Source organism: Bombina bombina, chromosome 5, assembly GCF_027579735.1.
Source record: "Bombina bombina isolate aBomBom1 chromosome 5, aBomBom1.pri, whole genome shotgun sequence".
Lineage (NCBI taxonomy): Eukaryota > Metazoa > Chordata > Amphibia > Anura > Bombinatoridae > Bombina > Bombina bombina.
This window is the reverse complement of record NC_069503.1, coordinates 1,136,799,380-1,136,816,085: the sequence shown is the minus strand read 5'-3', so window position 1 is coordinate 1,136,816,085 and position 16,706 is coordinate 1,136,799,380. Positions and strand designations below refer to the sequence as shown.

The 16,706-nt window shown below is 41.3% G+C and overlaps 1 protein-coding gene across 1 annotated transcript in view; it reads left to right on the top strand.

The window, feature by feature from the left end:
• The window catches only part of LOC128661747 (ranBP-type and C3HC4-type zinc finger-containing protein 1), a 122,754-nt gene that overhangs the window by 66,718 nt on the left and 39,330 nt on the right, over nt 1-16,706 (top strand). The window contains exon 4 of the mRNA XM_053715967.1: nt 16,083-16,262. Within this exon, the coding sequence (XP_053571942.1) occupies nt 16,083-16,262 (180 nt within the window). The remainder of the gene's footprint in view (nt 1-16,082; nt 16,263-16,706) is intronic.

The following is a 16,706-nucleotide window of genomic DNA, read 5'->3' as shown; positions in this document are numbered from 1 at the left end:
AGCTATGCCATGGAGCCCATTCGTATAACGAAATACTATGTGAAAGACTTTGGCTCCATGGCAATTGAACTGTATGTGTGTGACCTGAGCGCCATTCAGTAATAATGTGCGCTCAGATCTAGGCTATCTGGGGATATGTGGATATGTTGAATGTACCTGTTTTATGCATTAGCTGCACAGTTATATATTTTTATGTATATTATTGTCTTTTGCTACCATGTTTTCAATGGATTTTTGCCTCTGTCCTTGGAGATAATTGGATTACTTCCCAATTATCTCCAGGATAGAAGACTCTGTGGAACAGGTTTTGGGCAGAAAAGCCTTGCTTCATTTGGTCACAAAGGAAACTGTATTTCTCTGCCTGTGATAATTACATTAACCCATTGTGTAAGGTAATTGTATCACAGGCAGAGGGGAGGATTTTGTAACCCATTGTGTAAGGTAATTGTATCACAGGCAGAGGGGAGGATTTTGTAACCCATTGTGTAAGGTAATTGTATCACAGGCAGAGGGGAGGATTTTGTAACCCATTGTGTAAGGTAATTGTATCACAGGCAGAGGGGAGGATTTTGTGTGGGAGTGTCTGAGAGTATTGTATGTGTTTATTGGTTGTTTTACAAAACCCTGTGGGTGGTACTAATGTGTAAGAATGTGTATATAAGAACAATAAACCCACAGCTATGGCTGTTCACTGCTTGACCCTCAACACAGAGCTTTGTCTTGTTCTTGGGGGGGATTTACTGCATGCTGTTAGAGGCTGATTGCCAGGAGTGTAACCCCTTGTGTGCAAAACGGTCCGTAGCAACTGGTGGCAAGCAACGGGATGGTCCTCATCGCCCAGAAGAGCAACTACACATCCAGGAATTTACAAGTTGGGGCAACGCATGTCCCAGTAAAGCGACCCTAAAAGCAACAGAATGGAAACAGCAGTGTTATATGAGGAGGGAGGACCTGGATAGCCGGGATGCATTAAGGAAAGGCATCTGGTACCAGGCCCTGGATAATTACAATACCAGCGGGGTGAGAGTTTCCCCAGTGAAGAGCAGCGGTTGCAGAAGCAAGTGGCCCTGCGGATGCCCTTCCTGGGAGAGCAGCCCCTGGAGGAATGGGTGAGGGAACTAGAGCACCGGGTATGGCTGGAGCTATGGCTGGAGGATGGTGGTATATGACACAGTATATACCCTGGGCAGCCGAGCATGACAAGCCAGAGGGAGAGGAGTTTGATGGTCCTGGCTTGTTATGGGAGTCCTTTGCAGAGCCTGACTTTGGGAGCCCTGTGCAGACCAGACTTCAGGACATTTTCTATGAGAGGGAGGCTAGGCATGACTGGGATGACCCCCGTGAGGTAGAGCAAGACCTGGCTCACCTAGCAACCCTGGAGTGGGAACTGGAGCAGGACTACCGAGATCTCTCCATTCTCTCCATCTCTCTCCATTCACTCCATTGGGAAGGCTCAGCAGGACAGCAAGGTGACAGACCCAGGTCCAGACCCATTCAGCTGGGAAGATGTTGTGGAGATTTACTTGGAAGGACCCCAGGCTGAGTTACAGGGGGCAGAGACAGTTGATCCTGTCCCCCAGCAGCAGAGTGAATTGCAGGGAATTTGGAGCCCAGTCTCCATTCCCCAGCGGCAGGCTGGGTTACAGGGGGCAGAGACAGTTGGTCCTGTCCCCCAGCAGCAGAGTGAATTGCAGGGAAATAGGAGCCCAGTCTCTATTCCCGGTGGCAGGCTGAGTTACAGGGGGCAGAGACAGTTGGTCCTGTCCCCCAGCAGCAGAGTGAATTGCAAGGAATTGGGAGCCAGTCTCCATTCCCCAGCGGCAGACTGAGCTACCGGGGGCAGAGACGGTCGGTCCTGCTCCCCAACAGCAGTGTGTGTTACAGGGAATAGAGAGCCTAGTCTCCTTTCCCCAGCAGCAGGACTCGGTATTGGGAGCGGAGACAGTCGGTCTCCCTCCCACGCGGCTGGAAGCATGTATGGGAGAGGAGCTTGTTACCCCCTCTCCCCGGCGGCAGCTTAACGCACCAGGGGGAGACAGTAAGCCCCACAACCATGCAGATTGGACCGTGGTCTCTGCACTTACAGCACAGGGGGCAGGGACAGTTGGTCCTGTCCCCCAGCAACAGGGCTGTTTAGCCAAAGGGGAGACAGTCGGTCTCCCCCCACAGCAGCATGGTGCTTTGTCCAAAGGGGAGACGATCGGTCTCCCCCTCCAGCAGCACAGCTATGTATCCAAAGGGGAGACAGTCGGTCTCCCCCTCCAGCAACCAGGCTCCCACTAGGATACTTCCGTGGTAGTGCTGGCACCAGGGCAGAGTACAGCTGGTCTCTGCTTACCTCGCAACCCACCAATTTAGGGTACCAGTCTCCCACACAGCCGTGGGGAGGCTCCTGGACATGGACAAGTTTCTCCTCTACCCAGGTGTAGTGACCATTTATTGTGGGTGGGCTGTACTGCTGATTGTGTTTTGTGGGTGGGGTGCTGGACTAACCAGGGCACTGACGGGCAGGAGGTCAGATACCCTGTTAGTCTGTTTGGAAAAGGGGAGAGATGTGACAAGACCAATCTCGCCACTGTGCATTGGAGGAGCCTGGTTGCCCGCCTGCTGCCTTTAGACTATGGCCCCATGTTGAAATGCTTGATTTTCCCCTGCAGGGAAACGAAGGTCGGGTCGTTCGGTGCTTGCCCTATTTGAACAGTAATACCCCAGATAGCTATGCCATGGGGCCCATTCGTATAACGAAAGACTATGTAAAAGACTTTGGCTCCATGGCAATTGAACTGTATGTGTGTGACCTGAGCGCCATTCAGTAATAATGTGTGCTCAGATCTAGGCTATCTGGGGATATGTTGAAAGGTAATTGTATCACAGGCAGAGGGGAGGATTTTGTAACCCATTGTGTAAGGTAATTGTATCACAGGCAGAGGGGAGGATTTTGTAACCCATTGTATCACAGGCAGAGGGGAGGATTTTGTAACCCATTGTGTAAGGTAATTGTATCACAGGCAGAGAGGAGGATTTTGTGTGGGAGTGTCTGAGAGTATTGTATGTGTTTATTGGTTGTTTTACAAAACCCTGTGGGTGGTACTAATGTGTAAGAATGTGTATATAAGAACAATAAACCCACAGCTCTGGCTGTTCACTGCTTGACCCTCAACATGGAGCTTTGTCTCATCAATAACAGAAATTTGAGAGCACCTGATCCTGCATGTGGCATATGTTTATATGGTTTTACTCAGTGATCTAACTTGGATTGTCATTGTAACTAGAAAATATTTCTGTATTTGAAACTGCATATTTTATTGTGTATATGTCATATACTGTTAAACATCATGTGTATATTTTCTGCACGTCCAATTAGCAGGCTTGTGCTTACATGTTACAGCATGCTATTGGCCAGCCATAAACTTTAGCATTGTATAGGCTCATTTAAAAGCCGGTTTGAGCCTTTACTCAAACCGGCTTATGGCTGGCCAATAGCATGCTGTGACATGTAAGCACAAGCCTGCTAATTGGACGTGCAGAAAATACACACATGATGTTTAACAGTATATGACATATACACAATAAAATATGCAGTTTCAAATACAGAAATATTTTCTAGTTACAATGACAATCCAAGTTAGATCACTGAGTAAAACCATATAAACATATGCCACATGCAGGATCAGGTGCTCTCAAATTTCTGTTATTGATAATATGTAACCTATGTCAGCATGATCATATTATTATTAGAGAATGTTAAAATAAATACAAAAAATATGTTCATGTGTCAATGGTAGGACCCATATCTCATATCAAAAACACTTAGGGAATGAGGGGACTATTGCAGTGATTTAAGGAATTTGCAGTATAAAATTGAGAAGAAAACTAACAATTGTGATATTATTTCTACATGAAAGCCTGTAGGTCTAATTCGGTATTTAAACCTTGAGGATGCATGGAGTCCAGTTGGTAAATCCAATATGACTCCCTGCGTCTCAGGGTGAGTAATCTATTTGGATGTCTATTTGGTGGAATCCAGTATATGATTTGTATCTTAAGACTCATAGGATCCTTATTAAGCCTTATTTTAAAGTGTTCAGAGACACTGTGGGTTGTTAGGCCAGCTTTAATGTTATTAACATGCTCATTCAGCCTAGTTCATACATTCCTCTTGGTCCTACCAAAGTAGATGAGGTTACAACTACAGCTAAGGAGATAAACAGCATAGTTCGTGCCACAATTACATTTATATTTCATATTAAAGGTTTTTGATTCATCAAAATTATTAAAAGAACTGCCTTTTTAATGTAACTACACATCCCACATCTGCTAGCTCCACATCTGTATGTACCTGGCTTCTGTTCTAACCATGTAGTGGTGGATACAGTATCTTTGTTAGTACCACGTAATTTTGTAGGTGCTAACATATTTTTCAAATCTCTATTCTTCCTGGACATCACTAAGGGTTTCTCCTGTAATATTGCACCTAAAACAGGGTCTGCTTTTAACACCCCCCAATGTTTTTTGAGGATGTATTGGATGTCTTTGCTGCCCTGGTTGTAGGTGGTGACCTCATTGTTGTGTACTGTTCCATCCAGGGCCGATTTTCTGATTTTTGGTTTCAATATTGTCTCTCTTTCCATATCTCTAACTCTTTTGCTATCTTTTGCTGCTTGTATTGTTTTCAGGTCATACCCTTTTTCAATAAATCTAACATCTAACAGTGCCACTTCCTCGTGATAAGCCACTTCCCTGGTACAATTTCTTTTAATTTGTTGATACTGTCCCAGGGGAATGTTGGTTTTCCACCTTGGCAGGTGACCACTTCTGGCATTTAAGATCCCATTCTTATCAGTAGGTTTGCTGTAATTAGCTACTGTTACCTTACTATTTTCATCTATAAAGAGCAAAAGATCTAAAAATTTCACCTGCTGTTTATCAACCTTGGAAGTAAATGTGAGATTGTAATTATTATTATTCATATGGTTCACAAAATCTCTGCATTCAGTCTCTGATCTTCTCCGAATCATAACGATATCTTCTATATATTGATAATACCGGATCAGATTACTGGTGTGGGGATTATTTGCCCAAATATATTTCTCCTCGAAATTATGCATTAATAAATTTGCATACGATGGGGTGAATGTGGTCCCCATTGCAGTCCCCTGTACTTGTTGGAAAAACTGCTTTTCAAATGTAAAGTAATTATGATTTCATATGAACGTGATGCCTGTTATAATTAAATCTAAGTGGTTTTGGGGTATACTTGTGCTACCTAAGTTGTGGGGAATGCATGTGTACAGAGACGATACGTCGCATGTGATCCATATATGATCATCTTGCCACTGTAGACTCTCAAATATGTTGATGGTGTGTAGGGTGTCCCTAAGATAAGCTCTGGTGGATTTAACAACAGGTTATAAATAATGATCAATATATACAGAGAGGTTATTGGTTAGGGACCCAATGCCTGATATTATGGGCCTGCCAGGTGGTGCTATCAGGGTTTTGTGCACCTTCTGTAGATGATAAAACGTGGGTGTGGTCGGATGAGTGTCCTTTAAAAAATGAATTGGAGTTTCTTGTACGTCTGACTATCACTAAGAATGTTGTTAGCCTCCTTTAAATAATCATTCCTGTTTTGGCCAGATGGACTTTATGGTTGTTGACTTGGTCAGCTGATATTTTATCTAAGGCTAAGCTGATGGCTTTTCCTTATAAGGGGAGGATCTTATTTGGACCAGGTTTGGCGGAAATCATTTCTGATGTTACAGGCAGAAAGGGTCTTTTCTGCCCCAGGATAAGAGGAGCAAACCGAAGGGGCGTCAGAGTAATTTTCATTCCTTTCGCAACTTTAAAGGAAAGTCATCCTCATCCTCGTCTAAACAGAATAATAACAAGCCATCCTGGAAACCAAACGAGTCCTGGGTTAAGGGTAAGCAGGCCAAGAAGCCCTCGACCAACTCTAAGTCTGTATGAAGGGGTTGCCCCCGATCCAGGCCTGGATCTAGTTGGGGGCACACTTTCTCAGTTCGCTCAGGTCTGTTTAAGAGACGTTTCAGACCCATGGGCGGTGGAAATTGTTTCTCAGGGCTACAGGTCAGAATTCAAGGGTTGTCCCCTCAGGGGCAGGTTTCACCTTTCCAGATTATCTGCAGACCAGATAAAGAGAGAGGCGTTCTTGAAGTGTGTCAAAGACCTCTTGGCTCTGGGGGTGATTGTTCCGGTTCCAAGGATTTTACTCAAACTTTTTCGTGGTCCCCAAAAAAGAGGGAACCTTCCACCCGATTCTAGACTTAAAATGTCTCAGCAAATTATTCAGGATTCCGTCATTCAAGATGGAGACCATTCGCAAAATTCTTCTTTTTATCCAAGAGGGTCAGTATATGACAACCATAGACCTAAAGGACGTTTACTTACATGTTCCCATCCACAGGGAACATCACAAGTTTCGGAGGTTTGCATTCCTGGATCGTCACTTTCAGTTTGTGGCCTTGCTGTTCGGCCTGGCCACAGCTCCCAGAATATTCTCGAAGGTCCTAGGGGCCCTCCTAGTGGTGGTCCGGTCCAGGGGGATAGCAGTGGCCCCCTATCTGGATGATATTCAAATTCAGGCTCCTTCCTTCGAAAAGGCAGCATCTCACATGGAGATGTTACTGTCCTTCCTCCGGTCTCACGGGTGGAAGGTGAGGAAAGAGTTCTCTGGTTCCAGCGACAAGAGTAGTGTTCCTAGGGACTATCATAGACTCTGTCCTGATGAAGATATTCCTGACGGAGACCAGAACAGTCAAGCTTCTATTGTCTTGTCGAGTCCTTCAGGAGACACCCCGTCCCTCAGTTGCTCAATGTATGGAGGTTATTGGACTAATGGTGGCAGCCATGGACATCATGCTTGTTTTCATCTGAGAGCCTGCAGTTGTGAATGCTCAACCAGATTATTTGGATCTCTCTCCAAAGCTAATTTTGGATCAGAAGACAAAGGATTCTCTTCGTTAGTGGCTATCTCTGGATCACCTGTCCCAGGGCACTTGCTTTCGGAGACCATCTTGGGTGTAGTGACTACAGATGCCAGCCTAGTGGGCTGGGGGCAGTCTGGAGTCTCTCAAAGCTCAGGGTCTTTGAACTCGGGAGGAGTCCATATTGCCGATCAATATCCTAGAGTTGAGAGCAATTTACAGTGCGCTGTTAGCCTGACCTCAGTTGGCTTCAAACCAGTTAATCAGATTCCAATCAGACAACATAACATCAGTAGCATACATCAATCATGAACAACCCAACAAAAGTTCTCTAGCTATGAGGGAGGGGTCTTGGATCATTCAGTGGGCAGAGGACCACTGTTGTCTGTCAGCCATCCACATTCTGGGAGTAGACAACAGTGATTCTAATCACTCCAGCTTGGCCTCAGAGAATCTGGTATGCAGATCTAGTGGAGATGTCATCTCTACCTCCGTGGAGGCTTGCCCTGAGAAAGGACCTTCTTCTTCAGGGACCGTTTCTTCATCCAAATCTCATTTCTCTGAAGCTGACTACTTGGAGATTGAACGCTTGCTTCTATCCAAGCGTGGGTTTTCGGAGTCAGTAATCGAGACTATGATCCAGGCTAGTAAGCCGGTTACTTGGAAGATTTACCATAAGATATGGAGGAAATATCTTTTTTGGTGTGAAGCTAAGCAATATTCTTGGAGTAAGGTTAGGATTCCAAGAATATTATCCTTTCTCCAGGAGGGTTTGGAAAAAGGTTTGGTGGATGTGCCAGACATTTAGTCCTTCTGTCAGGCCTTGGTCACAATTAGGCCGGTGTTTAAGGTGGTTGCTCCTCCTTGGAGCCTTTATCTTGTTCTTAAGGTTTTACAGCGGCGTCATTTTGAGCCGATGCATTCTCTTGATATTAAGCTTTTGTCTTGGAAGGTTTTGTTTTTGTTGGCTATTTCTTCTGCTCGAAGGGTATCTGAACCTTCCGCTTTACAGTTTGATTCTCCTTATCTCATTTTTCACGCTGATAAGGCTGTTCTTCGCACTAAGTTGGGATTCCTTCCCAAGGTTGTGTCTACTAAGAATATTAATCAGGAAATTGTTGTTCCTTCCCTGTGTCCAAAGCATTCTTCGTATAAGGAACGTTTGCTGCATAATTTGGACGTGGTTCATGCTCTTAAGTTTTACTTGGAGGTGACTAAAGACTTTCGGAAGTCTTCTGGTCTTTTTGTTTGTTTTTATGGAAAGAATAGAGGTCAGAGGGTGTCTGCTTCTACTCTGGCTCTTTGGTTGAGGAGTGTGATTCGCATGGCATATGAGTTTTCTGGGAAGCAGCCTCCAGAGAGAATTAAGGCTCATTCCACCAGAGCCATAGCCTCTTGGGCTTTTAAGAATGAAGCTTCTATGGAGCAGATTTGCAAGGCTGCAACTTGGTCGTCTTTACATACCTTTTCTAAATTTTACAGATTTGATACTTGTGCCTCGGCTGAGGCAGCTTTTGGGAGAAAGGTCCTTAAAGAGGTGGTGCCTTCTGTTTAGGCATGCTGGTTTTTTAATCCCTCCCTATTCATCTGTGTCCTCTAGCTTGGGTTTTTTGACTAAACCTCAGTCACCTCCGTTACTTTCCTTTCTCCATTTACTCTCGGTCGAATGATTGGGGTTTAATGGTATGGAAGTGATACTTAAAGGGACACTGAACCCAAATTTTTTCTTTCGTGATTCAGATAGAGCATACAATGTTAAGCAACTTTCTAATTTACTCCTATTATCAAATTATTTTCATTCTCTTGGTATCTTTATTTGAAATGCAAGAATGTAAGTTTAGATGCCGGCCCATTTTTGGTAAACAACCTGGGTTGTTCTTGCTGAATAAACCAATAAACAAGTGCTGTCCAAGGTCTGAACCAAACAAAATAGCTTAGACGCCTTCTTTTTCAAATAAAGATAGCAAGAGAACGTCAGTCCAATAATATCAGTCTCTCTCCTATAACCATAGTGGAAGAGGACCAATATCCAAACTCCAGCAGTGAAGGGGATACCAAATCAACAGGCAGCTCTTCTAAAATGTCACGCCAGACACACAGGATTCTACAATTCAAAGAAATAGAATGCTCCTCATGGTATAGGTCAATAACATCACAGAAGCAGGTGTATAGACAGATTAAACCTACTCACATGATGTAAAGTGCTCAACAGGCAAGCCGGATCCTAAAAGTCGTTTAGCCTGAGGAAACAGTGCTGTGCCACTGAGAAACGCGTTGCTGTTTTAATAAGTTTTATTAAACTTTGTAACCTTATTTGCTGCTGCTGTTTTTATTATCTTCCTAGACACGGTTTTGGGATTACCCTATTGTGAGTTCCTGCTTTATCATCGCTGCCAGCGCTTTGTGGATCCCTGGACTCCTGTACATCTGGGTGAGGATAGCCCTTGTTGTTGCTGTGGTGTTATAAGTCTGCCGGACGACTTTTAGGATCCGGCTTGCCTGTTGAGCACTTTCAGTGCTTTACATCACGTGAGTAGATTTAATCTGTCTATACACCTGCTTGTGTGATTTTATTGACCTATACCATGAGACGCATTCTATTTCTTTGAATTGTATATTTATATTCTGGTTATATTCTTAGACCTGCCATTTCTATGGCTGATGTGGCTGCTGCTTCAACTTTTTGGTTGGACAGTTTAGCTCGTCAGGTAGAAGATTCTGATTTATCTAACATTGTTCTTATGCTTCAACATACTAATCATTTCATTTGTGATGCTATATTCAACTTTATTAAGATTGATGTTAAATCTACAGTATCTCACAAAAGTGAGTACATCCCTCACATTTTTATAAATATTTTATTATATCTCTTCATGTGACAACACTGAAGAAATGACACTTTGCTAAAATGTAAAGTAGTGAGTATACAGCCTGTATAACAGTGTAAAGTAATCCATGTCCTTAGTCTGCTTGTCTTCAGCAAACTGTTTGCGGGTTTTCTTGTGCATCATCTTTAGAAGAGGCTTCCTTCTGGGACGACAGCCATGCAGACCAATTTGATGCAATGTGCGGCGTATGGTCTGAGCACTGACAGGCTGACCCCCACCCCTTCAACCTCTGCAACAGTGCTGGCAGCACTCATACGTCTATTTCCAAAAGACAACCTCTGGATATGACGCTGAGCACGTGCACTCAACCACTTTGGTCGACCATTGCGAGGCCTGTACTGAGTGAAACCTGTCCTTTGAAACCGCTGTATGGTCTTGTCCACCGTGCTGCAACTCAGTTTCAGCGTCTTGGCAATATTCTTATAGCCTAGGCCATCTTTATGTAAAGCAACAATTCTTTTTTTCAGATCCTCAGAGAGTTCTTTGCCATGAGGTGCCATGTTGAATTTCCAGTGACCAGTATGAGGGAGCGTGAGAGCAATAACACCAAATTTAACACACCTGCTCCCCATTCACACCTGAGACCTTGTAACACTAATGAGTCACATGACACCGGGGAGGAAAAATGGCTAATTGGGCCCAATATGGACATTTCCACTTAGGGGTGTACTCACTTTTGTTGCCAATGGTTTAGACATTAATGGCTGTGTGTTAAGTTAAGTTGAGGGGATAACGAATTTACACTGGTATACAGGCTGTTCTCTCACTACTTTACATTGTAGCAAAGTGCCATTTCTTCAGTGCTGTCACATGAAAAGATATAATAAAATATTTACAAAAATGCTAGGGGTGTACTCACTTTTGTGAGATAATGTATGTCTTTAGCTATTTAGGCTAGAAGAGCTTTATGGCTTAAGTCTTGGAATGCTGACATGGTGTCTAAATCTAGATTACTATTTCTATTTTTCCAGGGTAACAATTTATTTGGTTCTTAATTGGATTCTATTATTTCCACTATCACTGGGAGGAATGGAGTTTTTCTACCCCAAGATAAAAAAATCTAAGGGTAAATTTAAAGCTCCTAATCGTTTTCGTTCCTTTTGTCAGAATAAAGAACAAAAAAACACTCCTTCCCCTAAGGCCTCTGGTTCCAATTGGAGACCATCTTCAAATTGGAATAAGACCAATCCTTAAAAAAAACAAATCCAGCCTCCAAGACTGCATGAAGGTACGGCCCTCAATCCAGTTCAGCTGGTGGGGGGCAGATTGAAATTATTTCAGGAAACTTGGACAGGTTCTGTTCAGAATCAGTGGATTCAGAATTTTGTGTCTCAAGGGTATCGAATAGGTTTCAGAATAAGACCTCCCGTGGGAAGATTCTTTTTCTCATGTTCCAACAAATCCTGTGAAGGCTCAGGCTTTTCTGAAATGTGTTTCAGATCTAGAGCTTTCAGGGGTGATTGTACCAGTTCCTCTACAGGAACAGGGTTTGGGGTTCTATTCAAATCTATTCATTGTCCCAAAGAAAGAAACACAAGTTATGAAGCAGCGGTCTAAAAACGCTGCTCCATAACCTGTCCGCCTGCTCTGATGCGGCGGACAGAACTCGCAAGAAATCAACCCGATCCAATACGATTGGCATCTTGGTTGAAACTTTTGATTCACAAAGCTTATTTGGAAGCGGGGCAGTCTCCGCCTCAGATAATTACAGCTCATTCTACTAGATCAGTTGCCATTTCTTGGGCTTTCAAGAATGAAGCTTCAGTTGATCAGATTTGTAAAGCAGCAACTTGGTCTTCTTTGCATACATTTTATCATTTTGATGTATTTGCTTCTTCTGAGGCAGTTTTTGGTAGAAAAGTTCTTCAGGCAGCTGTATCAGTTTGATTCTTTTGCCTATGATTTGAGTTTTTTTAAATGTTTTAAGAAAATTTAATTATTATTTGGATTTAATTTTTCAGCGGAAATAGCTGTTTTAATGTTATCCCACCTCCTCTAGTGACTCTGTGGATTTCAACATCTTGGGTATTATATCCCATACGTCACTAGTTCATGAACTCTTGCCACTTACATGAAAGAAAACATAATTTATGTAAGAACTTACCTGATAAATTCATTTCTTTCATAGTGGCAAGAGTCCATGAGACCCACCCTATTTTTTGGTGGTTATGATTTTTTTGTATAAAAGCACATTATTTTTTTCCAGTTCCTCTTTTTGTATGCTTATTTTACTCCTTTTTACACCTTACTACTTGGCTAAATGTTAAACTAAGGTGTGAGTGTGGTGGGAGGTGTATTTATAGGCATTTTGAGGTTTGGGAAACTTTGCCTCCTCCTTTTTATACACACAAGTCAACGTCTTTTCTTGAATTGAAATCCTGAGGTATAGAGGTATTCAGGATGAAAATCCAAAACACCTCCCTTAAATTCAATTAATTTTTTCTGTTCCCACCTCTCTTCCACATAGGGACATGATCAATACCTTGTACAGATAATAGTTTGGAGTCAGAATTATTGAATTCTCTGAAATGTTTCGCTATCAGTGTATCTGATTCATGATCATCTATTAATTTCACATGTTCTAAAAAGCGGTCTTTTAGTTCTACCCACATACTGCTTAGAGCGGCCCCTACAGGTCAATAGTGGTATCTTATATATTGGTTACCCAATATGAAAACAGATGATGAGGTGGTACATACCATAGTCTATTCTATGAAATAGACACCCTAAGGAAAAAAGATCTGAAATTGGAACTAGATATTAAAACATTTCTTATATATAAAAACAATAAGCGAATCCCAAGTGGATTGCGCATTAGAAAGTTCCCTTCCTTTAGGGTTTCAGAGGCTGAATTCATCAATAAATGGAACACCGTTTTAGACACATGCTATTTTGCCCTGATTGAATTGCTAATGATAACTTCAATCGAGAACCCAGAAAAGGAAAAAAGTGGTTTAGAAACCATGCAAAAAGATTTAAACAAGTAACCTTCTCTGACACAGAGTACGAAATAGTGACCGTAGAAATTTTTCAGAAGGTTGTAGAAGAAAAATTAGGAACCTTAAATAAGAAATCCAGAAACCAGAAAGCTAATCTAACACTTAAAGAAAAGAGGCTTTCAAAAAATTAAATCATGATTGTAATATTGTGATTAACCCCTCGGTGGGGGGGAATGTTGTTATCTTGAACAGGGTGATGTATACTAAGGAAGCGCATAGACAATTACAAGATAGAGATGTATATATTTAACTAAAAGAAAATCCTACCCAACATTTTAAAAAGATTTTGGAAGACATTATGTTTGCTAGATATAATAACATCATTACTCAAACACAAGAAATGCTAGTAGCCCAACACCCGGTGACCCCTATATTTCACTACTTCCCTAAAATCCACAAAGATATGTCTAACCCCCCTGGGCGCCCTATAATAGCGGGGATAAATTTCTTAAATGAGCCCCTTTCTGATTTAATTGATGGTTTCCTTCACCCATTGATAAAGGGATTGCCCAGTTTTATACAAGACACTACATCCTTATTATTGAAATTAAATGATGTTAAATGGAAATCCTCTTACAGATTCTTGGTGGTAGATGTAGATCCTTTATACACCTTGATCTTACAGGATATGGGGTTGCAAGCGGTAGAATTTTTTTCTGGACCATCATAGTGATTTTGATTCTGCAACTAAACAATTTCTGCTTAGATCTATTGAATATTTGTTGTTTCATAATTTCTTTATGTTTGAGGAGGGTTTCTATCTCCAGAGACGTGGAACTGCTATGGGGGCAAATTTGCCCCCTGTTACGCTAATCTCTTTATGGGATGGTGGGAGCAGTTCCATGTCTTTGGAGATAGAAACCCCTACCGTGAGGATATCGTCTTTTATGCCAGATATTTAGACAATTTGATTTTCATTATGGATTTTCAGGAATAAACTACTAATGCTTTCTGTGAATACTTAAATAGCAATAACTGTAATATCAGATTGGTAGGAGAACAGAATATTGATAAAATTAATTTTCTGGATATTACAATTTCTGGTAATTCTGACACTGGAATTGTTGAGACCAACTTATATAGAAAATCAACGTCTGGCAACGCTGTCCTCTAATATAATTCTTGTCATCCGCGACATACTGTTCATGGTATTCCTAAAAGACAGTACATTAGGGCCAAAAGAAACTGTACTAATGATGAAAATGATACAGTCCAAGCAGATGTTATTAAAAAACGCCTCAGAGAAGGGGAATGATAATAAGACCCTAAATAAAGCACATAGGGAAGTGGATTGTATACCAAGGGAAAAGTTACTCAGTTACAAAATGTAAGTGCATAGAGATAGGAATTAAGAAACCTACATTTATTACCATGTACAGCTTAGAATATAATGGTATTTGTAATATAATAAAGGAATGTATTCCTATTCTATACGCAGATCCTATACTTAAGATGGTTATCCAAGAAGGGTGTGAATTTATCCCTAAAAAAGGTAAAACGTTAGGCAACTATATATCACCTTCAGATTTACCTAGACAAAACCTGCTGGTTAAGAGGGAAAAAATGATTCTATAAATGTAGACGACATATACTGTATGTAAAACAGGTGAATATGTAGAAGAAGGGGAAAGTCTTGTTTCTACTCATACAAACCGTTCTCATAAAATCGATGTTTACATTAATTGTGCCACGACACATGTAATATATCTATTGACCTGTAGGGGCCGCTCTAAGCAGTATGTGGGTAGAACTAAAAGACCGCTTTTTAGAACATGTGAAATCAATAGATGATCCTGAATCTGATAGCGAAACATTTCAGAAAATTCCATAATTCTGACTCCAAACTATTATCTGTACAAGGTATTGATCATGTGAGGTGGGAACAGAGAAAATTAATTGAATTTAAGGGAGTTGTTTTGGATTTTCATCCTGAATATCTCTATACCTCAGGGTTTAAATTCAAGTAAAGACATTGACTTGCGTGTGTATAATTTTTATTGGGAAACAAAGTGTGTATAAAATATTGGAATTGAGAAACAAAAATATGTCTCTATGAGATAAGTTTTCCTAATGCATTACCCAATAACTGTTATTCCTTGATTGTATCAAACACAATATGTTTAAAACTAAAGAGGAAACATGGAAAGAAATTAATTTATTAATGTGCCTTTAAGAATGAGAGCTTTAGCCTATTTAAAGGGACAGACAACATTGGAATCCACATGAATACATTTCAGTATTGAACAGAAGTATTTTTGTAATATACATGTGTTAGCAAAAATGCTTCTAATAAAAGCTATAGCTGTTTACAAAGTGTATTTAAGTATGCACCGTGCACCAGCATTTAATACACAGGGCATGCTCAGAGAGCCTAATGTGCTTGTACAATCTGGTAATGACTCAATTTGTTAATTGTTGACATGATACAAGCCCCACTGGTGCTCTGAGCAGCTGTAGTATTTAACATGCTGGTGCACTGATGATATCTAGCTATGCTTCACATGCACGTGCAGAGAAAATTGCTAACACTAAAATAGTGATAACTTTTACTAGAAGCATTTTTGCTAATACATGTAGATTGCAAATATGCTTCTAATTACAGATGTAATTCATCTATATGCATTTCAATTTTGACTGGAATGTCCCTTTAAGCTGGAGGAAGCTGCAGCTCCTATGAGCAGTGAACAAGTGCTTGTGAAGCATGAAACATGTCTGCATAGGAGCCCAGCTTTCCTTTCTATGCAACGGTCTGTCATTGCGGCTTAATGGCTGTACACTTTATATGTGTTTAACGATGTGGAATAAACTTTGAAGATTATTATCTTATCCTTGTGGTATGTGCTTGGGACTTTCTTTGCATGTAGAAGGGTTAGCCTTAAGAAATCAGCAGGTGCATTTTAAGCTCTGAGTCATAAATGTTGCTCATTTTTCAGAACTAAATTACATGAAAAGGGTACAAAATAAATAATGTAAATATTTTGCAAAGTATTTTCATTACAAATAACTAAACATTTTATATCAACATCTCAAGGTGTTTATTGCCCCTTTCAGCCCTTTGTAGGAGTTAAACACATAGATACATACAAGCAGTAGTATAAGGATAAAGACGTAAGAATATTTTCTTTTGCACTTTTATGTCTATTTAACTCTGACAGCCATAATAAAGACATCACATTCTGCACAAGATCTTCACAAGCGAGGAGGTCAAGACAAATAATAAGTGTTTTTATGTTGCTTTCTGTGTGCAGCTGGTGACACAAGAGGAGTACAGCCGCTTCCTGGAGCGTGGACTGGTGGTGGCAGAAAGTCGAAGCCAAAACAGCTACCACTGCCGCACAGCCGACTGCAAAGGATGGTGCATCTACGAAGACTCTGTCAATGAATTTAGCTGCCCCATCTGCCACGCTCAGAACTGTCTTATATGCAAAGTATGCTAATGGTCTATCAGTGTTCACTTACATATCATTTGCATAACTAGGCCACGCCCTCTTCAGCAACAAGGCATACCTGATTGTAACAAGCACCTGCGCTTTTCCCATTCTCTTGTGTCTATTGTAGTTATGGTCTTACCAGTATAGTCAGTGTGTATATATATATATATATATATATCAGTCTAAACCACTGGTTTTCAAACCTGTCCTCAGGTTCCCCCAACAGGCCAGGTTTTTGGGATTACCTTATATGAGAGCAGGTAAAATAACCATGCTTACTAATCGGCTGAATATTTCACCCGTGCTCTAGTTCATATATCCTCAAAACATGGCCTGTTAGAGAGGTCTAAGCAGACATCAAATTCAGTAATGGTTTAACTCCATCCGATGCACACGTTTAATCTGAAAGGTTGTGCAGTGAACTTGTATCTGGCTTATATC